General features: G+C 39.2%; 1 protein-coding gene across 1 annotated transcript; it reads left to right on the top strand.

The window, feature by feature from the left end:
• Window positions 1-869: 869 nt before the first annotated feature.
• LOC135116531 (exocyst complex component 2-like) lies at window positions 870-13,611 on the top strand. The gene is given in 21 exon segments (XM_064034060.1): window positions 870-1,008; window positions 1,343-1,488; window positions 2,214-2,366; window positions 3,479-3,629; window positions 4,233-4,428; window positions 5,077-5,197; window positions 5,736-5,950; window positions 6,225-6,340; window positions 6,896-7,133; window positions 7,804-7,959; window positions 8,218-8,367; window positions 8,768-8,865; window positions 9,379-9,493; window positions 9,752-9,907; window positions 10,626-10,757; window positions 10,759-10,809; window positions 11,050-11,146; window positions 11,412-11,533; window positions 12,038-12,222; window positions 12,746-12,802; window positions 13,048-13,611. Coding segments are annotated over 20 exon segments (2,736 nt in total). The 5' UTR covers window positions 870-1,008; window positions 1,343-1,373; the 3' UTR covers window positions 13,160-13,611.
• Window positions 13,612-18,187: the final 4,576 nt, after the last annotated feature.

Here is an 18,187-nt window from a genome sequence, read left to right as displayed (position 1 = left end):
TTTTATGAATATCATGTTTTGTGGTGTATTGGTACTGGAAATTTTGGGAGTGCCACAATATTTGTCAAGATCTGCATGAATGACCTGGAGACTTAAAAATAATGAAACCACTATGAACCACCTATACCTTCCCTCCTTTTAACGTAATCTAACCATAGGCCTATAACCATATCTCTCTCTCTCTCTCTCTCTCTCTCTGAGTCACCTTCCTTTTTTTTCCACTTTTTTTTCACTTTTTCTTTCCCATTTTGCTATTTACTTCAATTTTTCCCTACAGATAACTATTGAGAAAAATATAGAGAATAGATATGGGTAATATTTAAGAGTTAAAAAGGGAAGAGAATGGATATGGATAATGCCTGAAAAATAAAAATAAAGAAAAAGAGAAAAGTCTTATTAGATGGAAAATAAAAGAAAACAACAAGGAAACTAATGTTTAATAATATAAACGTGAAAAAAGTGTTATGCCTATTTTATTCAGCAAGGGGGGAGGGGGCAAGAGATAAAATACTGAGAACTTAAGCGCAAAACCAAGAACACGGGAAAAGAAAAAAAAAAGACTAAGGATGAAGACGAAATAAAGAAATGTTAATTGATGTTATAAGATCACCATAAAGGAAAAAAAAAAATACCGAATGGGAGGCTGACATTTTAATGATGATGATGATGATGATAATAACAACAACAACAACAACAACAATAATAATAATAATAATAATAATAATAATAATAATAATAATAATAACAAAAGACAAAATTAAAAACCTTGTATTGAATAACAAGAAGTACCGTTGCGAAGACAAACAAAGCTCAGGATCAAGACAAGTGTACACACCTCTGACATTGGGTGTCTTGTTTGTCTGGGGAAGGAGAGGCAGAAGTGGCGCCCCTTCTCTACATTTCTGTGAGTGAGAGATGTGAGAGTACATCAAACAACTAAATATGATTGCTAGATGAGTGTAGAGTAGAGTAGGAAGAAACGTGTGTTGAGTGAAGTGTCTGAGGAAGGTTAGTATTTCTCCTTACGCCCCTTTCTCTCTCTCTCTCTCTCTCTCTCTCTCTCTCTCTCTCTCTCTCTCTCTCTCTCTCTCTCTCTCTCTCTCTCTCTCTCTCTCTCTCTCTGTGTGTGTGTGTGGTCTTATTCCTATAAATTGTAGTGCTTTAACATTATAACCTGTCATTCCGTTACCAGCACAGCACTCTAAGGGTAATAGATGTTAAGAGGATGCTGCCCTTCATATAATCGTGTTGCTTTAGACTTGTCTAACATAAAGGAAAGAAAAATGTCAGTGTCTTTTGTTTGCTCTTGCTTACTTACTCACCTTGTCCCTGCTCCCTACAGGTGTGGCCTCAGGTGGCACTAAGGCAGCAGCATGACCCGAGCAGCGGCCGCCGTGGTGACGGGCATCTCCCCCATCGAGGGTGTGCCAGGAACCAAGGTCACCATCAGAGGAGAGAACCTTGGCTCCCGCCCCGAGGACCTTGTTGGTGAGAGAGAGAGAGAGAGAGAGAGAGAGAGAGAGAGAGAGAGAGAGAGAGAGAACATGAAAATAATTTTGTAATTTTGGCTTTTCTTTGTATTAGTACTTTTTATTTTCCTTGATATGTAAAAAAAAATGAGAATAAACAAGTGAATCACAATAATGATAATGATATACATACATACATTCATACTATTACTACTATTTAGAGTAATATAGTAGTAGTAGCAGTAGTAGTGCTTGTATTCATGTGTTCTTACCTTTGTTTGGAAAAAAAAGAAAAAAAAGAATAAGGAGAAAAAAAAAATTACATACAGAATATATGAGGATATGTAGAAAATAACAATGTATTTGCTTTGACTGAATTAGGTCAGATTTAGTTATTTTTCATGCTGAGACACCACTGTACTTGTTATTTAATGTACTTTTTATATACATGGGTTTTGAAGGGTTTTCACTGGTTGCAGTCATGCTGGTTATTACAAACACCTTCAGATATCAACACGACTCATTGCATGTGTGGATGGAAAAAAATATTAATCTACTTTTTTACTTCTTCATTTCTTCCTTCTTCCATTTTTGTGATCGCACATCCTCCCTTCTTCTTATGTGTGCCTTGGATCACAACACCTGTACTGTATTCCTGCTCTTACTCAAACAAAATAACAAGAGCCATAATTTACTGTTATCACTAAAGAAATGATTACTACTTCCCTGAATCCTCACTGGCAGGGCTTACAATATGTGGGGTGGACTGCCTCATGACAGCAGAGTGGAAGACAAGCACCAAGATCATAGCAAGGAGCGGCACTGGTGTGGGGAAGGGGGACATCATTGTGACCACTGTGCAGGGGGCAAGAGGAACATCCACAGTGCAGTTCAGAGGTGAGGCATGGTTGGCATTTTAATTATTTATTTATTTTTTTTTATGTAAGGCTCTGGCCAGGCAACAAAAAAAGCAAAGTAAAAGGCCCGTTGAGGTACCAGTCTCATATGTTTTTCTCACCCCCCCCCCAGCTGCTAACTCTGTACAAGGGCCTTATCCGTTCATGTATGGAGTACGCTTCACATGTCTGGGGGGGTTCCACTCATACTGCTTTTCTAGACAGGGTGGAATCAAAAGCTTTTCGTCTCATCAACTCCTCTCCTCTAACTGACTGTCTTCAGCCTCTCTCTCACCGCCACAATGTTGCATATCTAGCTGTCTTCTACCGCTATTTTCATGCTAACTGCTCTTCTGATCTTGCTAACTGCATGCCTCCCCTCTTTCCGCGGCCTCGCTGCACAAGACTTTCTTCTTTCTCTCACCCCTATTCTGTCCACCTCTCTAACGCAAGAGTTAACCAGTATTCTCAATCATTCATCCCTTTCTCTGGTAAACTCTGGAACTCCCTGCCTGCTTCTGTATTTCCACCTTCTTATGACTTGAATTCCTTCAAGACACTTATCCACCAATTTTTGACCACTGCTTTGACCCTTTTATGGGACTGGCATTTCAGTGGGCATTTTTTTTTATTAGATTTTTGTTGCCCTTGGCCAGTGCCCCTCCTACATAAAAAAAAAAATAAATATTGACACATTAGAAAAAGGCAGGTAGGTGCAATTGAGAAAACTCTAACCTTGTGTAAGTCTGGGTGATGAAGATGCAAAACTGTGTGTGTGTGTGTGTGTGTGTGTCAGAGTTTGTTGGAGTTTGAAGGCGTTTGTGTGTGAGTGAGTGATGATTTCTGTGGGCCACCCCATGTGGGACTGCTGGCCTGGTGTGTAGATAGATGGATAGATGAATGGAGCTGTTTCATCATTGTATTTGAAGAGTGGACTATCAAAACATCTCCACTTATGAATTGGTTAACCTGTCCAGAATCCTTTTCCTTTTTTTTGGGAATGCAATAAAGTGGAGCCTTCTCATAGTGCTTGTTCTTATTTAGTATTAATTACACTGAAAATGAAAATAATTGTGCTGATGATTATGGAATGAAGTGTCTTATGCTCCCCAGGGTACCAGGAGACCATGGGGCCACTAAAAGAGTCTGCTGTGTGGGTGGATGAGACCATCTTCCTTAATATGGCCTTTGGCAGGAAGCGGCCCATGTCCCCAGCCTCGGCCCTGCAGGATGACCCCCTCGGCCTGTCTGTTGAGGGCCATGAGTGAGTGTTTGTTTGTATAAGGCAGTATGACACTACACACACAAAGTGAACATAAAGAAATAATAGTGTGTGTGTGTGTGTGTGTGTGTGTGTGTGTGTGTGTGTTCTTAATGTAAATGCCAACACTTGAATTGAGATTTACAAATGAGTTACATTCCACAAAGTCCATTCATAAATAGAACATTTGTAAATCAGAATCATCCATAGATTTGGAATTTCTCCTTTTGATACATTTTCCAGTATTTGTTTGGTTAATTTTTTAAAATTCATAATTTGTAAATATGAATTTTGCATTTATAAATCAGGACAGAAAAATATCTGACATGTAACTTTGAGAAATCTCAAAGCGAATATCACAAGGTTCTCAATATTGTAATTTTCCTCCACATCACAAACACTCTCACTTTTCTCTCCCTTCCCTTCTGTTAGTTTTAGTCCCAAGCAAAACAACATGTAGAAACGACTTGGCAAATTCCCACAAATCAACAAATTTATGGATGGGAATGACCATTGGAAATATGTGGAAATGTTTCATACAGGGACTGCCATGTGTGGGCCTGAAGGCTTTCTGCAGCTTCCCTTACATTCTTATGTTCACTGCAGCCGTCGTGTGCTGGAGGAGGAGCTGAATGAGATGTTCCCAGGGTGCTCTGGTGACCTCTCCTCTCCCAAGTTTAGCCCAGAGTGGTTCCTTCTAGAGAACCATCTTTCCACCTCTTTTGATGACCTGCGGGCAGGTCTGGCCTGCCTCAGGAGGAAGGTGGAAGCTCAGAAGGAGGGCCAGATCTCCTTCCTTAAGGTAAAATGTGTGGGTTATTTATTTATTTTTTTTTATGTGAAGTTCGTGTCCCATTTCCATTTCCATTTTTGGCGTATTTGCAAGCTGAACTTTGTATTATTTTGTGTTTTTTATTTTTATTTCTTAAGGTGAAGTGTTGGTGTTACCTGTTTTAATAGCTGTAGTATTTCTCTTGTTTATTTTAAAGTTTGTGAAAATATTCCCCATGTACTGTACTTTATGGGATATTGATAAGTATTATAACACTTGCAGTACATGAAATAATCCACATAATCTCACATAAGGGGATAAAGCCAAGACAAGATAAACAACACAGTCACAAATCACATATACAAGGATTCTATGACATCTTAGATAATAAGAAGACAATAACAGGTAAGTGATAGTCACAGGTTTTATATGGTTCTGGCCAAGGGCAAAAAAAAAAAAAAAATGCTGAAAAAAAGATCCAATGAAGATGCCAATCCCCAGAGAGTAGCCAAAAGGGTTATCGAAATTTAGGGTCTTGAAGTCTCCCTCTTGATAACAGAATGACACTGATAACTAAATACTGCCACCCAGTCTAATGCCCTTATCTAAAATATAAAAGGTGTACTGAAAGCTTGAGAACAAAATGCCAGTGATGATAACAAAACATTGCCATCCCAGGCTAATGTGGGCTCTGTGCTGGAACAACTGGACACACTGCAGGAGCTGAAGTGCAAGTTCGAAAGCGACATTCAGGAATATGGACGCAACTCCACCCAGTTCCTTGAAACGTCCATCATTGGTGAGTGTTGAAATGTGCAGAGCCTCATTCACACTTTTTTCTTTCTCTCTTTTCTTGTTCTCTTTTCTCTTTGTTTCATTCATTGTAGTATTTATAAAGAGGCAGGAAGTTTGAGGTAATGAAGTATTGATCTATTTTATACCTTCGGAGAGAGAGAGGGAGAGAGGCAATATAATTAATCAAGAGAGGAATTGATTAGTGAGGAATGAATTCAACAAATAGCAGAGAGAAATGCAAGGGCAGAGAGCCAGGATAATTTATTCGTCTTGCAGCTTTAAAGTGTGTGAGAGAGAGAGAGAGTAGGCTAGAGTAAAATTAAGAGAGGAAGGAATGAGTCAGTGAGGGATGAAATAAATTAATAGCAATGAGAAATACAAGGAGAGAGAGGGGCATATTCATCACCACCACCACCACCACCACCACCACCAGTACAAGGTCAGAGAGAGAGAGAAAATAGAGTTAATGACGGATGAAATACTTGAATACCAGTTAGGAATACAAAGAGAGCCATGTTCCTCACCACCACCATCACCACCAGAGTGCAAGGAGGAGGCCGACAAGCTCTTCAAGGATGTGTTGCAGCGGAAGGACAGAGCGGACGGGACTCGCAGCGCCCTCAATGTCCTCAACCGCTTCCGCTTTCTGTTGTTCCTGCCAGTGAACATTGAGAGACACATCCAGAGGGGTGACTATGACATTGTGATCAACGACTATGCCAGAGCCAAGAGCCTCTTTGGGGACAGCCAGGTTCCGGTGGGTCACTGCTGGGTTTTGTGTGTACAGGGGGTCCTTGAGTTACAATGTAGTTCCTGTTCCTATGCCACGTCGTAACTGGTTTTCACCATAGGTCAGAACCAGCCAAAGGAAGCACTTGAAGTATATCACTCATATGTTAATGTCATGGTACTGCAAAGTCATGATCTAGGATGTGAAAACTAATTATTGTAACTAGTAACTGTAGATAAATCATTAATAAGTAGCATACAATTAAAAGATGTGTGATCAAGTTTTGTGTTTTCTGATGCAGCTGTTCAGGTTGTTCTACAGTGAGGTGGAGAAGAGGATTGAAGACCTCAGGGGAGTGTTGGGGGAGCAGCTGGTGCGCATGCCGTCCTCCCTTGATCACCAGAAGAAGATCATCAGGTAAGGGAACTCAGGACATTACTATTCTTGCTGTTTTGAGACACAATAAAAACACAAAAACATCGTCTGCTGTACCTGACACTTCCAAAAGACATGCTCTGTTGAACCTGACACTTCCAAAAAAAAACATGCTGTATTGAACTGACATTTCCAAAAAAACATGCTGTATTGAACCTGACACTTCCAAAAAAACATGCTGTACTGAACCTGACACTTCCAAAAAAAAAACATGCAGTATTGAACTGACACTTCCAAAAAAAACATGCTGTATTGAACTGACATTTCCAAAAAAACATGCTGTATTGAACCTGACACTTCCAAAAAAAACATGCTCTATTGAACTGACACTTCCAAAAAAAAATATGCTGTATTGAACCTGACACTTCCAAAAAAACAAACTGTATTGAACCAGACACTTCCCACAGATACCTTTGCATACCAGATCATCCGATAAGGTGGCATGACTGATCTTTGAGAAAATCATTAGTGTTATTTCTGATATTTAACATAAGACAGAAAACAAAAACATACTCAACTGAACCTTTCACTCTACAGAAATCTTCATCATTTGGAAACCCCTGGAGACCCAGCCTGGCGGTGTCTTCAGGCCCAGCATGGCTACATCCTCAACCTGCTCCTGTCCTCTCGCAACGCACACCTCAACAGGGAGATGGCGGACCACGACCTTGGTTCTGGCGGTGGGAAGGGAGGTGGTGGTGGTGGTGGAGCAAGACATACCACTCCTGCTGCCAAATATAACAAGATCATGATGTCTTCTGTTGGGGAGTGGCAGGTGTGTGTGTGTGTGTATGTGTGTGTGTATGTGTGTGTGTGTGTGTGTGTGTTTTAAAAGAATGAGATTTTACCTGTATCTTGTTTTGTTGATCATTGCTTCAAACTTGCATGTATATTTACTTAATTTCTTACTTGTATTTTTGCAGGATTGAGTCAAGGTCATTACATATCACATGTAAAAAGTAATTTATAATATTTTCTTTAAAATTTATGTTTACTGTTTTGCACTCACCATTTTCTTTAAAAGTCTCACTTCTCCATATGTGAATCCTGTTTTGTTCTAATGACATAAGTTATTTTAATAATTTCAGTGTGTGGTGCCATAATTTAATCTAGCATAATCAAGCCTAGCCCAACAAAATCTAATCTAACCTCATCTTACCCAACTTAATCTAACCTAACTTGATCCAACCTGACCTAGCCTAGTCTCCAAGAAGAAAATCATTCAGCCTAACATTTCTTATGTCTGACCTAACCTAACTTAACCTCCAAGAAGAAAACAGTCATTCAATTGTCATTGCTCACTTCTGATCTAACCTAAACTAACCTAGTCTAACCTAACCTACTCTAAAATAACCTAACTCAACCTAACCTAGTCTGACCTAATGTCCAAGAAGAAAGCAATTGCTCATCCCTCCATTGCTCACTGCATCCCCACCCCCTGACAGGCAACAGCCCCCATGCGAGTGCTCATGGTGGAGGAGATCTGTGAGTTGCTTTCCACCAACTTCCCTGACATGTGGAAGCTGAGCCAGGCATACTTTGGTGGGGAGCTGCTGCCGCCCACTGCTCAGGTGGACCACCAGCAACATCCCAGATGCAAGGTGTGTGTGTGTGTGTTTGTGTTAAAGGGAGGGAGAGAAAGAAGAGATGTGTGCATGTATTCTATATCATTAATTTGTATACTCTCTGTGACTTCAGCTTATTACTTACATACCTACACACACTCACACACTCACCTAAACACAGCAGCAACAACAACAACTGCAGGAGATGATACTGGAATTGCTACACACACACACACTACCACAACAACAATAACAAGATAAACACACACTCACCTCCCCACCAAACACTTGCAGGAGATGATACTGGAGCTGCTACATGTGTTCAGTGGGGCACTGCGAGGTGCCCTGATGCCGCGCTCCCTTGACCCAGCAGGACACAACTTCAGGAAGTACCATGTGTGGCCAGAGGTGATGCTCGACCAGATCACCCCATGGCTGCCCCAGGTATTGGAGTAATAGTGGTGGTGGTGGTAGTAGTGGTAGTAGTAGCCTGCCTTGTAATGACCTAGACAAATGTTAGGTTTGAATGGCTAGAATGAGTGTTTTCTGGTGCCTTGGTTGTAGTTGTAGTAGTAGTGGTAGTAGAAGCAGTAGTAGAAGTAGTAATAGCAGTAGTAGAAGTAGTAGTAGCAGTAGTAGTAGTAGGTTACCTCTCAATCCTTTCATCAGTTCCAGCATTATCTCTCCTGGGCCTCCCTCAAGTCATGTATGCAGTCCCACATCCATTTATTATGTATTAGATAAGATAAAAACAACACAGTAACGCTACAGTATTCCATTCCCCTCATTCCACCCCCTTTCTTCAGTTCCACCATCAGCGTTACCTCTCCTGTCCCTCCCTCAGGTTCTGCGTCATGTCAGGGGCTGCTACAACACACTGCTGACCCTTGACCTCCCCAATGATGCCCTGGACGTGATTCGTGACCTCATATTTGACCTCAGGTAGGATTCTCTCTCTCTCTCTCTCTCTCTCTCTCTCTCTCTCTCTCTCTCTCTCTCTCTCTCTCTCTCTCTCTCTCTCTCTCTCTCTCTCTCTCTCTCTCTCTCTCTCTCTCTCTCTCTCTCTCTCTCTCTCTCTCTCTCTCTCTCTCTCTCTCTCTCTCTCTCTCTCTCTCTCTCTCTCTCTCTCTCTCTCTCTCTCTCTCTCTCTCTCTCTCTCTCTCTCTCTCTCTCTCTCTCTCTCTCTCTCTCTCTCTCTCTCTCTCTCTCTCTCTCTCTCTCTCTCTCTCTCTCTCTCTCTCTCTCTCCCTCTCTCTCTCTCCAGATCTTATTGTGCCAATTTATGCTTCATCTTTGTTTTCTCCCTCCTATCTCATCGTTTCCTTCTCCATTCCTTTTCACATCCCTCCTCCTTTTGTCATATTTCCTGTCTGCTAATTCAAAAATTTCCTTGAGGCTGTGACAGATGCAGTGTTTCTTATCAGCCATTCCTTAATCCATGATGTCTCTCCTCAGGGTGCACTGCCTCACCTCCCTCTTCCAGCAGACCATGGAGCATGTGTGTGGACTCTACACTAGGGAGCAGTGGAAGGTGGAGATGGATGATGAACATGGAGGGTGCACACAGCTGGTAAGACACATATAAGAACATAATAAAGTAAGAGAAACTGCAAGAATATTCATAACTTTGTCTTTATGTATGGATGTATGGTCTTGCTGTTCTAACTCATTTACTGTCTGATGAATTTTTCTATAATCACTTACACACTTTGCCTAATCCTGTCAAATATACATAAATCTTTCATACACATTACATTCCCCTCTATTACTAACCCATATTTACCTTAGCATCCCCATTACACTGACCTACCACTGAACTTCTCCTCAGCCCTACATCTGTGAGAGTGTGATAGTGGAGTGTGCTCAGCTGGTAAGGGAAACAGTACTGGAAGCAAGTCCTAAGGAGGTGCCTTTGTTGGACCATCCCACTGTGAGGAGGGATCTTACCACCCTCATCCATAATGTTATTGTTGCCTTTGCTCAGGTAAGTGTTTGAATCTTGATTTTCTAACTTTACTTTTTACTGTGATATGGACTTATTTTTTTCATTCTTTCTGTTTAATTTTTTTTCTTTTTTTATTGTTACTTTTTGTGTCTGTCTTTTCTTAATTCGATGTCTTATACTTCACTTATACTTTCATTTTGTCTTTTTTTTTTTTCATCTATTCCACCTCATTCTCTTCACTTCTCTGTCTCACTTTATATTTTCACTTCATGTTCTGTCTTTCTTTCCTTTATTTCTTTCATCATTCTGTCACTTCCTCACTTTTTGCATTCAGTGCATCATTCCTCCCCTGTCTCCTTCCTCATCATTTCACTCCCTTTTCTTTACTTTTTATCAACTTATCCTCATCTTTTCCTTCCTTTACTTCTCTTCTTAATAGCTGAACTCAGTGCATTTTAATTATATTTATTTTATTAATCCTCATCCCTCTTTCCTCACTTTTCCTATCCTCACTGATTCCCACCTTTTTGACATCCCTCACCCTATTCCATCTTATTACCCAGAGTCCAAAGATCTCTTACTCAGAATTATCAAATGGTAGAAAGGGGAAGGAATAGGAAGAGGAAGAGGAGGAGGAGGAAAAACAAGAAGGAGGAGGAGAAGGAGGAAGAGGAGGAAAATGAGGAAGAAAAAGCAATATACATACACAAGAATTTCATGCTGTTGTTGTTATTCTCTCCTCCTGTCCTCCACTCAGGCCCTAGAGAAACTCACCCTGAGGGACCCTGATGAGGATACGGGTGAGTGTGGAGTGAGTGAGGATGCCCCGGGGGTGGAGGCTCAGCTGCTCATCACCCTCAGTAACTGTGCCTTCATGAGGAGGGTCATCCCTGCATCGCCTTCAGGATACTCTTGTCAGGGCATCCTACCCACAGGAGGAGGTAGGTCATCATTGCTGTTGTTTTTGCTGTTGTTTTTGTTATTGTCATCTTCATAGTTGTCATTATTATAAGATAAGACAAGTGTAAAATTTTCAACCATGCCTGCACTCAAAGGGATGTAAATAGAAAAGCATGACACTAGATACCACACTAAATACCACACTAGGTGCCTTACCTCAGTAGACGGGCATTGCTTTAGATACCTTTAGCTAATAACTCCCCTTCCTCTGTGTGTGTTAGGTGAAGGAGGCAGTGGAGCAGGCTGACCGCACCTACTCTGAGCTGCAGGACAGGCTGTTTGAGGCTTATTTGGAGGAGCGAGTTGACCCCATCATAGGTGAGTGTATGTGTGTGTGTGCATAGTTCACTCGCCAAGGGCAACAAAAATAAAAATAAAAAATAGAAAAATGCACACTGAGATTCCAATCATTAAGCCTAATTATTTAGTTTATTGACAAAAGAACATATATAAACGAAAGAATCAGTAGTCAGTGCACAATTTGTCCCTATTATCTGTGTTATTGCTTCAGTGAATTCATTAGTCTCCTAATCTAACTTAACCTAACCTAACCCATACTTACCCAGCTGCTCTCTCCCTTCAGGTATGATAGAGCGGTCCATGTACCTGGGCATGTACGACTGGGGCAAGGTGGATTGGGAGCCTTCAGAAGTGAGGACCTACGTCAAGGAAATACTCATCAACATAACATATGTCCATGCTGAGGTAATGGGGTAATGGGTAATAGAGAGAGAGAGAGGTGGGAGATCAAATGAGGTGTGAAGTGTTATAGGGTAGACAGATATGGAGGAAGGATGGGATAGGAAGGGATATAGCAGAGAGGGATGGAAGGAGACAGGGAAAGCTACAGGAAAGAGGAATTGAGGAAAAGAAGTAGTGTAAAATTTAACTGAATCAGGTTCCTATGATTTATATACTTTTTCCTTTGGCTCCTGCACTTTATTACTTCCTGTGGAGATAAACAGCTTGTAAATTCTTACTGGTCGATCTTGTTCCTCATTCATTGGCATAGAAAGTTTGTAAATTTATACTAATAATTTTTTTCTGTTACTTAGTAGCATAAAAGTTTGTAAATTCATATTGATCTATCCTTTCCCTTAACTCATTGCATAGAAGACCTAAAGATTCATACCATTTTATCTTATCTTCTTAACCAGTAACATGAAAAGTGTGTAAATATATACCATCCTGTTACTTTCTCCCCAACAGGTGATGAGGGTGTGGCCAGGCCTTGTCGGGGGGCTGGTGGGGCGTGTGGTGGAGGGCGTGGGGGAGGAGATGGGGCGTCTCATGGCCTGTGTCAGTCAGTGGTCACGCTATGGTGCTCTCCAGGCCCACACTGACCTGGCGGCCCTGACCTCTGTGCTGTCTGGCCACGTCTCCCCCAATGCAAAGTGTGTATTGGTCTCTTGACCTTTCTCTGTTGACCTTCCCCTTGTGTTCACCTTATTGTGATATGCTGGTTTTTTTTTTTTGTTTATGCTTTCTCTGTTTTTTGCTTCTGTTTTAGAGGTGTGTGTGTGTGTGTGTGTGTGTGTGTGTGTGTGTGTGTGTGTGTGTGTGTGTGGAGAGGGGCTGTTTTCTTTGTTTTGTTACATTGATGTTTTATTTTCTGCATTGTGCTCCTTTTGAATTGGGATGACCCTCCTTTCCTCCTCCTCCTCTTCTTCCTATTCTTTCATCATCTCTATCTTCTCTTTCTCCTCCTCTTTGTTTTGTCATTATTTTTTTTATGTATTTCTTCTTTCATCTGTGTTATTCCCTCTTTTTATTCTTTACCTCCATCTTTTCTCAGACTTTCTTCATTCCTTATATTCTCTCTCCTCCATCTTCTCCTTTCCAACATTTCTCCTGAATTACACATGTCTCTTATTTACACTTAAAAATTCTCATAGACATGCTTTTCCTCAATTTCAGAGCATCATTCCAAGAAGCCATTGAGAGTCTGCCCAAGTTGTCAGCCTCAGAGGAGAGGTAAGGTAGTGGCCACCAAGTATTGTAGTCAGTGTGGTGGAGTTCTGAAGGGTTTTTGTTTGTACCCTCACAGTTATAGTACCAGATACCATAGAACATACAAACGAAACAATGTAAATATTTAATCATATACTTTTACTTACTTCATCTACTGCTTGTTCAAATAAAGAGCAGTCAACACAATAATTTCAGTCATGAATTACACAGTTGACATACTCCTGAATAACACAATTTCCCACCACCAGGTTGAAGAATGAGATACTAGACTCCTTCAGAAGCAAGATGGGATACCTGTTGGCCTGCTTCCGTGACCTTGAGCCCCTCACTAACGGCACCGTGACCCAGTCCCTTGCTTGAGGCGGTGGAGTGGTGTGGACTGGCTGAATTCAAGACACCACATCAATAGGTGTATGTGGCACTGGGAGAGGCAGGTAGGGAGCTGTAGGGAAAAGGAGGTAGGGAGTGTGTTAGGGTGAATAAGGTAGGAAAGGAGAAAAGAGTAATAAGTTTTTGAAGAAAGAAGTGATGAGATGAAGAGAGGAGTAAGAGAAGCAGGGAAGGAAAGAAGGAGGTAGGGTGAGAGAGATCAGAGAGATGTGAAGCTAAAGAAAGTAGGAAAAGAGAAAAAAAATGTTGGTTTTAGAGGTAATTAACAGGACAAGGGAAGTTAAAAGAAAGTTAGAGAGAAGGAAATAAAGAAGTAGGAAGGTAGGTAAGAAATATTGGATGCTAAAGAAAGTAAGGAAGATAACAATAGATAAAAGAGAGGTAAGAAGTCATAAGACAAGGGAAGAGATAAAGTTAAACAAGAGGGAAGAAGAAAGGATTAAAGGAATAAATACAGTTAAATGCAGTTATGGGATGTTAAAGTAGGGAAAAATAAAAAATGGTAGAATTAGGAAATGATGCGAGAAACGAAGATAAAAGGAAGCATGATGAAGTAGTGAGTTAATCTTGAAGTAGAAATAGAGAAAATATGACATGTTAAGGTAAAGAAGGAATAGTGGAAGAGATAATTAGGGACAAGGAATTAGATGATACATGAAGGTGGGGTGAGAGAGAAAGGAGAGATTAGGTAAATATTAATGCTTTGAAATGTGATATTGATATTAGTTATTATACATTGGAGTGAATAATCCCTCGTCGTTTTATATGACCTGTCTTTGTCTATTGTTTGAAAGAGAGAGAGAAAATCATTCCTTTAAATTATTACTCAGACAAAAAAAAATCATTCCTATAAACAGTTATACAAAATTCAAGGTAAATTTGCACTTGTCTGTATAGTGACAGGATAGTTTAGGCCAGCAAAAATCCACTTGGGCCTTGTTGACTTGCTTGGTGTAATTTATAGTAGCTAATTATTGACCTATTATGTACTTGAGTGTCCATGTATAAATGGTTCAGTTTCCAGTTATATGTTTATTGTGGCTAATTTGTCCTGTCATCAGATCAAGTTATCCTCTTTTCAGATTATTATTAGTTATTATTTTAGAGTTCAGGATTTTTTTTTTTTTTTTTTCATAGTTAATAGAAAATTCACTTGTCTGAGCACTGTAGGAGTGACTTAAGGTATTTGTATTCATACATTAGTTTACAAAAAATGCCATGATTATTTATTATTTTGTTCTTTGTAGTTCATAAGTGCTGCTCTGGCCTAAAGCGATGACAGTAAGAACACTAAGGTGCTAAATTTTTATAGGACTGTAAGCCTCTGTTTATTTTGAAAGTATCGTGTATATAATTATGCACAGCTGTAAAATTTGCTGTTTATGGAGGCTAGACAATGCTATACTCTTAATTCAATGAGAGAGAGAGAGAGAGAGAGAGAGAGAGAGAGTATTGTACAGTGTTAAATTTTAGATTCTTCCTTATTATTTCCTTTCTTTTATTTCCACCAGACTTTAATGTTTACTTCACTGCAATACAAGTGAATTTCAAGCAACACAGACTTTTACATTCATCAAAGTACAGTTGGCACCTTAGGTCATGACAAAAGAGCAGCATCAGACACGTACGAGAACCAACCATGTCCCCAGTTCTTGACATTGAGGAGCTCGTAATATAAAGTAACTCGTTAGTCCATGTATTAAGTTTTGTTTGCTCTATTGACATTAAATTCAGTGGACTTTGTGACATGACTGTATTGGGTCACTGTACCTTCTCATTGCTATGCTCTCTTAATGGGAGTTTGAAAGAAAACAAACCTCCTGCCTTCTTATAGCATTAGAATCTTAGTACAGTAGGAGAGGTGTGTAGTAGGGTCGTCCACGAGATTATCCCTTTCCACCAGGGCCTGATAGGGCTGAGTGTAAATTGTGTGTATGTGTGTGTGTGTGTGTGTGTGTGTGTGTGTGTGTGTGTGTGTGTGTGTGTGTGTGTGTGTGTGTGTGTGTGTGTGTGTGTGTGTGTGTGTGGTGCTTTGTCTGGGCCACCCTGTGTGGGATTGCTGGCCTGGTATATAGGTAGATGAAAGGTCACACATAGGAATAAGAGGAGGTGCTGTACATAGGATATTTCTGCTGAAAGTTGAAGAATATAAATAATTGTAGATTTGATATATATATATATATATATATATATTCTTTATGCACTTATTGTAATTAGTTATCCTTTTGTTTTAGGAATGAATTTATCCTCCCCTTATAAATGTCTTAAAGGAAAAGAAAAAGAAAGTCCCCAAAAATAAACATTCCCAACACCCTACATGTTTTGTTTATTTAATTGTTTGCCAAATGAAGTATTCGTGTAAAAATTAAAACTATGGTTTCTTTTGCAGCTTCTTGTGATTATGAAAGCTATTTTGACTCGTTTGTTTATTATTTATTTATTACATCTCCATCTATTCATAAGAAATAAGGGTACAGGTTAAAATAAAATGAAAATCAATATAGTATGTTCTGTCTGCATATAATTATGTAGGTGTGTAGATATCTTGTTTGTCTCTGCCTGTCTGTTTATGTCCCTTGTTTGTGTTTGTTCGCCTGTTTGTATGTATGCACGTAAATTGCCCCCTACCCGCTCTTTCAATAGATTACTGTATAACAGAATAATTTTGTATGAACTCTGGCTTCTCCTGTCACCATACCACAACACGACAAAATAAACAGTGTTGTGCCACAAGGCTGACACATATGGGAAGACGTGCAGCGAGTAGTAATATGAGCACTCCTTTGTCTCTGCCAAGCCCCGCCCTGCCCCACCTCACCTCGGCTAATATCTCGTCTCTCCCCCGTCAATATTTAGTGTAATTTCCAGAGTTTTCCAGATTCGGGTGGAGTAACAGGAGGTGGTGTAGGGGAAAGGATAAGTAGAAGGAAGCGGGGAGAGGGAAAGGAGGCACGGAGAAGAGGTAAAGGAAGAACAATTTCAGTGCCAGATTATTGTTATTATTTTTGTATTAATAGAGTTAGTATGGTTTAGATATTTGATTTATTACTAGAAAAACATAATAATTTATAATGCATGATATAACTGACTAGCTATGTTTTTGTTTCTCTATAATATAATAATTTCGTAATTTGCGTGATAATTTTTCGTATTTGCATGCCCAAGATTGTTTCGGTATTCAGTTTATCACCTAAAAATATGAGAAACATATACCAAGTAATGATATCCAATAAAATCTAGTTTAACAATTCGTATTTTCAAAATTAAGGTAGGTCCATTAATGGATTTGGAAAAAAAAAATCTTTATAGGGCAAAGCATTTGTTTTCTTTATTTATCTGGAAATTATTTTTATCATCATTATTTATTTATTTATTTATTTTTATTTATTTGATTTTTTTTTATTTGGAATATGTAATAGAACCTAGTCTGGCTGTGTTTTCATTCTCATATATATATATATATATATATATATATATATATATATATATATATATATATATATATATATATATATATATATATATATATATATATATATATATATATATATATATATATATATATATATATATATATATATATATATATATATATATAATATATATATTTTAATTAATTAATTAATTAATTTATTTATTTAATTATTTATTTTTTATTTTTTTTTTTCTGTGGCGCCGTTTGTAAAACTTACAAATTGTTTTCGGATCTTTCTTAAAAACTACGCAAACTTGAAATGTTTTTATATTCACCGAATTAGTTAAAGTATATGAAAAGTCAAAATATGTAGTACATTCCAGTTTCGGCGTCTTTTTTCTTCATGTCATTTTCAAAATGCTATTCGTTACGTATATATGAAGGCCGAGACGGATATTTTTCCTTCTTCCCTCTCTGTTTATCAGTATTTAGCCGAATGTTCATAAGTCAAAAGACTATGACGCGAATGAAAGTCAGAATTAACCATAAAAAATAGCAAAATAACCCGTGAAATACACCCAAATAATGAATAATAAGGCTTAAATCAAATGAAGGATACAGCCCCGTTTCGAGCGCCCACAGTGTAAATATGATGTCATCAGCTGGAGTGTTCTTGGACCCAGACCGAGACTTTCTTTCCTTCCTCCTAGTCTTTTCGTCAATATTTACCTCGATTTCCAGTGTTTTCCAGATATTTACATGTGTTTCCCAGACTCAGCTGTGTATATTTTAGTAGTATGAGTAGGAAGAGGAGGATATTAGATTATATTGGGGTAGATTTCTCACAGTATAGACGGTGAGGACGGGGAAGGAAGGGGATCGGGGAGTTAGAAGGAGGAGGAGAGAGAGAGAGAGAGAGAGAGAGAGAGAGAGATCCTGCTGACCCTTCTTCTATCACCACCAATCACTACCATCACCACCAGTCACTACCACCTACATCATCAATATCACAACAAGGATTTCCACCTTTAAGCTGCCAGTAAGTTAGCACTGGGAAGTAATTAGGAAGAGCTGGAAGATAGATTAGATCGGTGTTGTGCCGATTTGCTCCCGAGTCAAAATTTCTCCCAGGTGACGCCACTGCGAATGACCAGAGGAGAGTATAAAAGCATCTTCCAGGTATTTTATATATTTAATGCATTGTCATCTTCTGTGCTGACAAACTGTTATCACTGTGTTGTCTGCGGAATATGTTAGGATGGGAATGGACCAAATAAACAAGAGTAGTGTGATAACAGAGCACCAAAACTTACACCATGGACGAGTGTTCAAGGCCTGCCACCGAGTTATTCTCATGGGTTTTACTTTTCATCAACATCTGTACCAAATATGTTATAGTTTCCTCGCTCACTCATTACTCATGTTTACTTTCTATACTTCTATCCTAACATATTTAACAGAAAACAAAGCAATAATAGTTTGTCAATAAAACTCCATACCGATGTTGATAATATGTAAAATTAATATGTTGATATAAAACACGGTACATTAATTTTTCAGAAGCTCCAGGAAGGGGGCATCAA

Source organism: Scylla paramamosain, chromosome 31 (assembly GCF_035594125.1).
Source record: "Scylla paramamosain isolate STU-SP2022 chromosome 31, ASM3559412v1, whole genome shotgun sequence".
NCBI lineage: Eukaryota > Metazoa > Arthropoda > Malacostraca > Decapoda > Portunidae > Scylla > Scylla paramamosain.
Note: the sequence above shows the minus strand (reverse complement) of the source record. Positions and strands in the feature narration are given on the sequence as shown.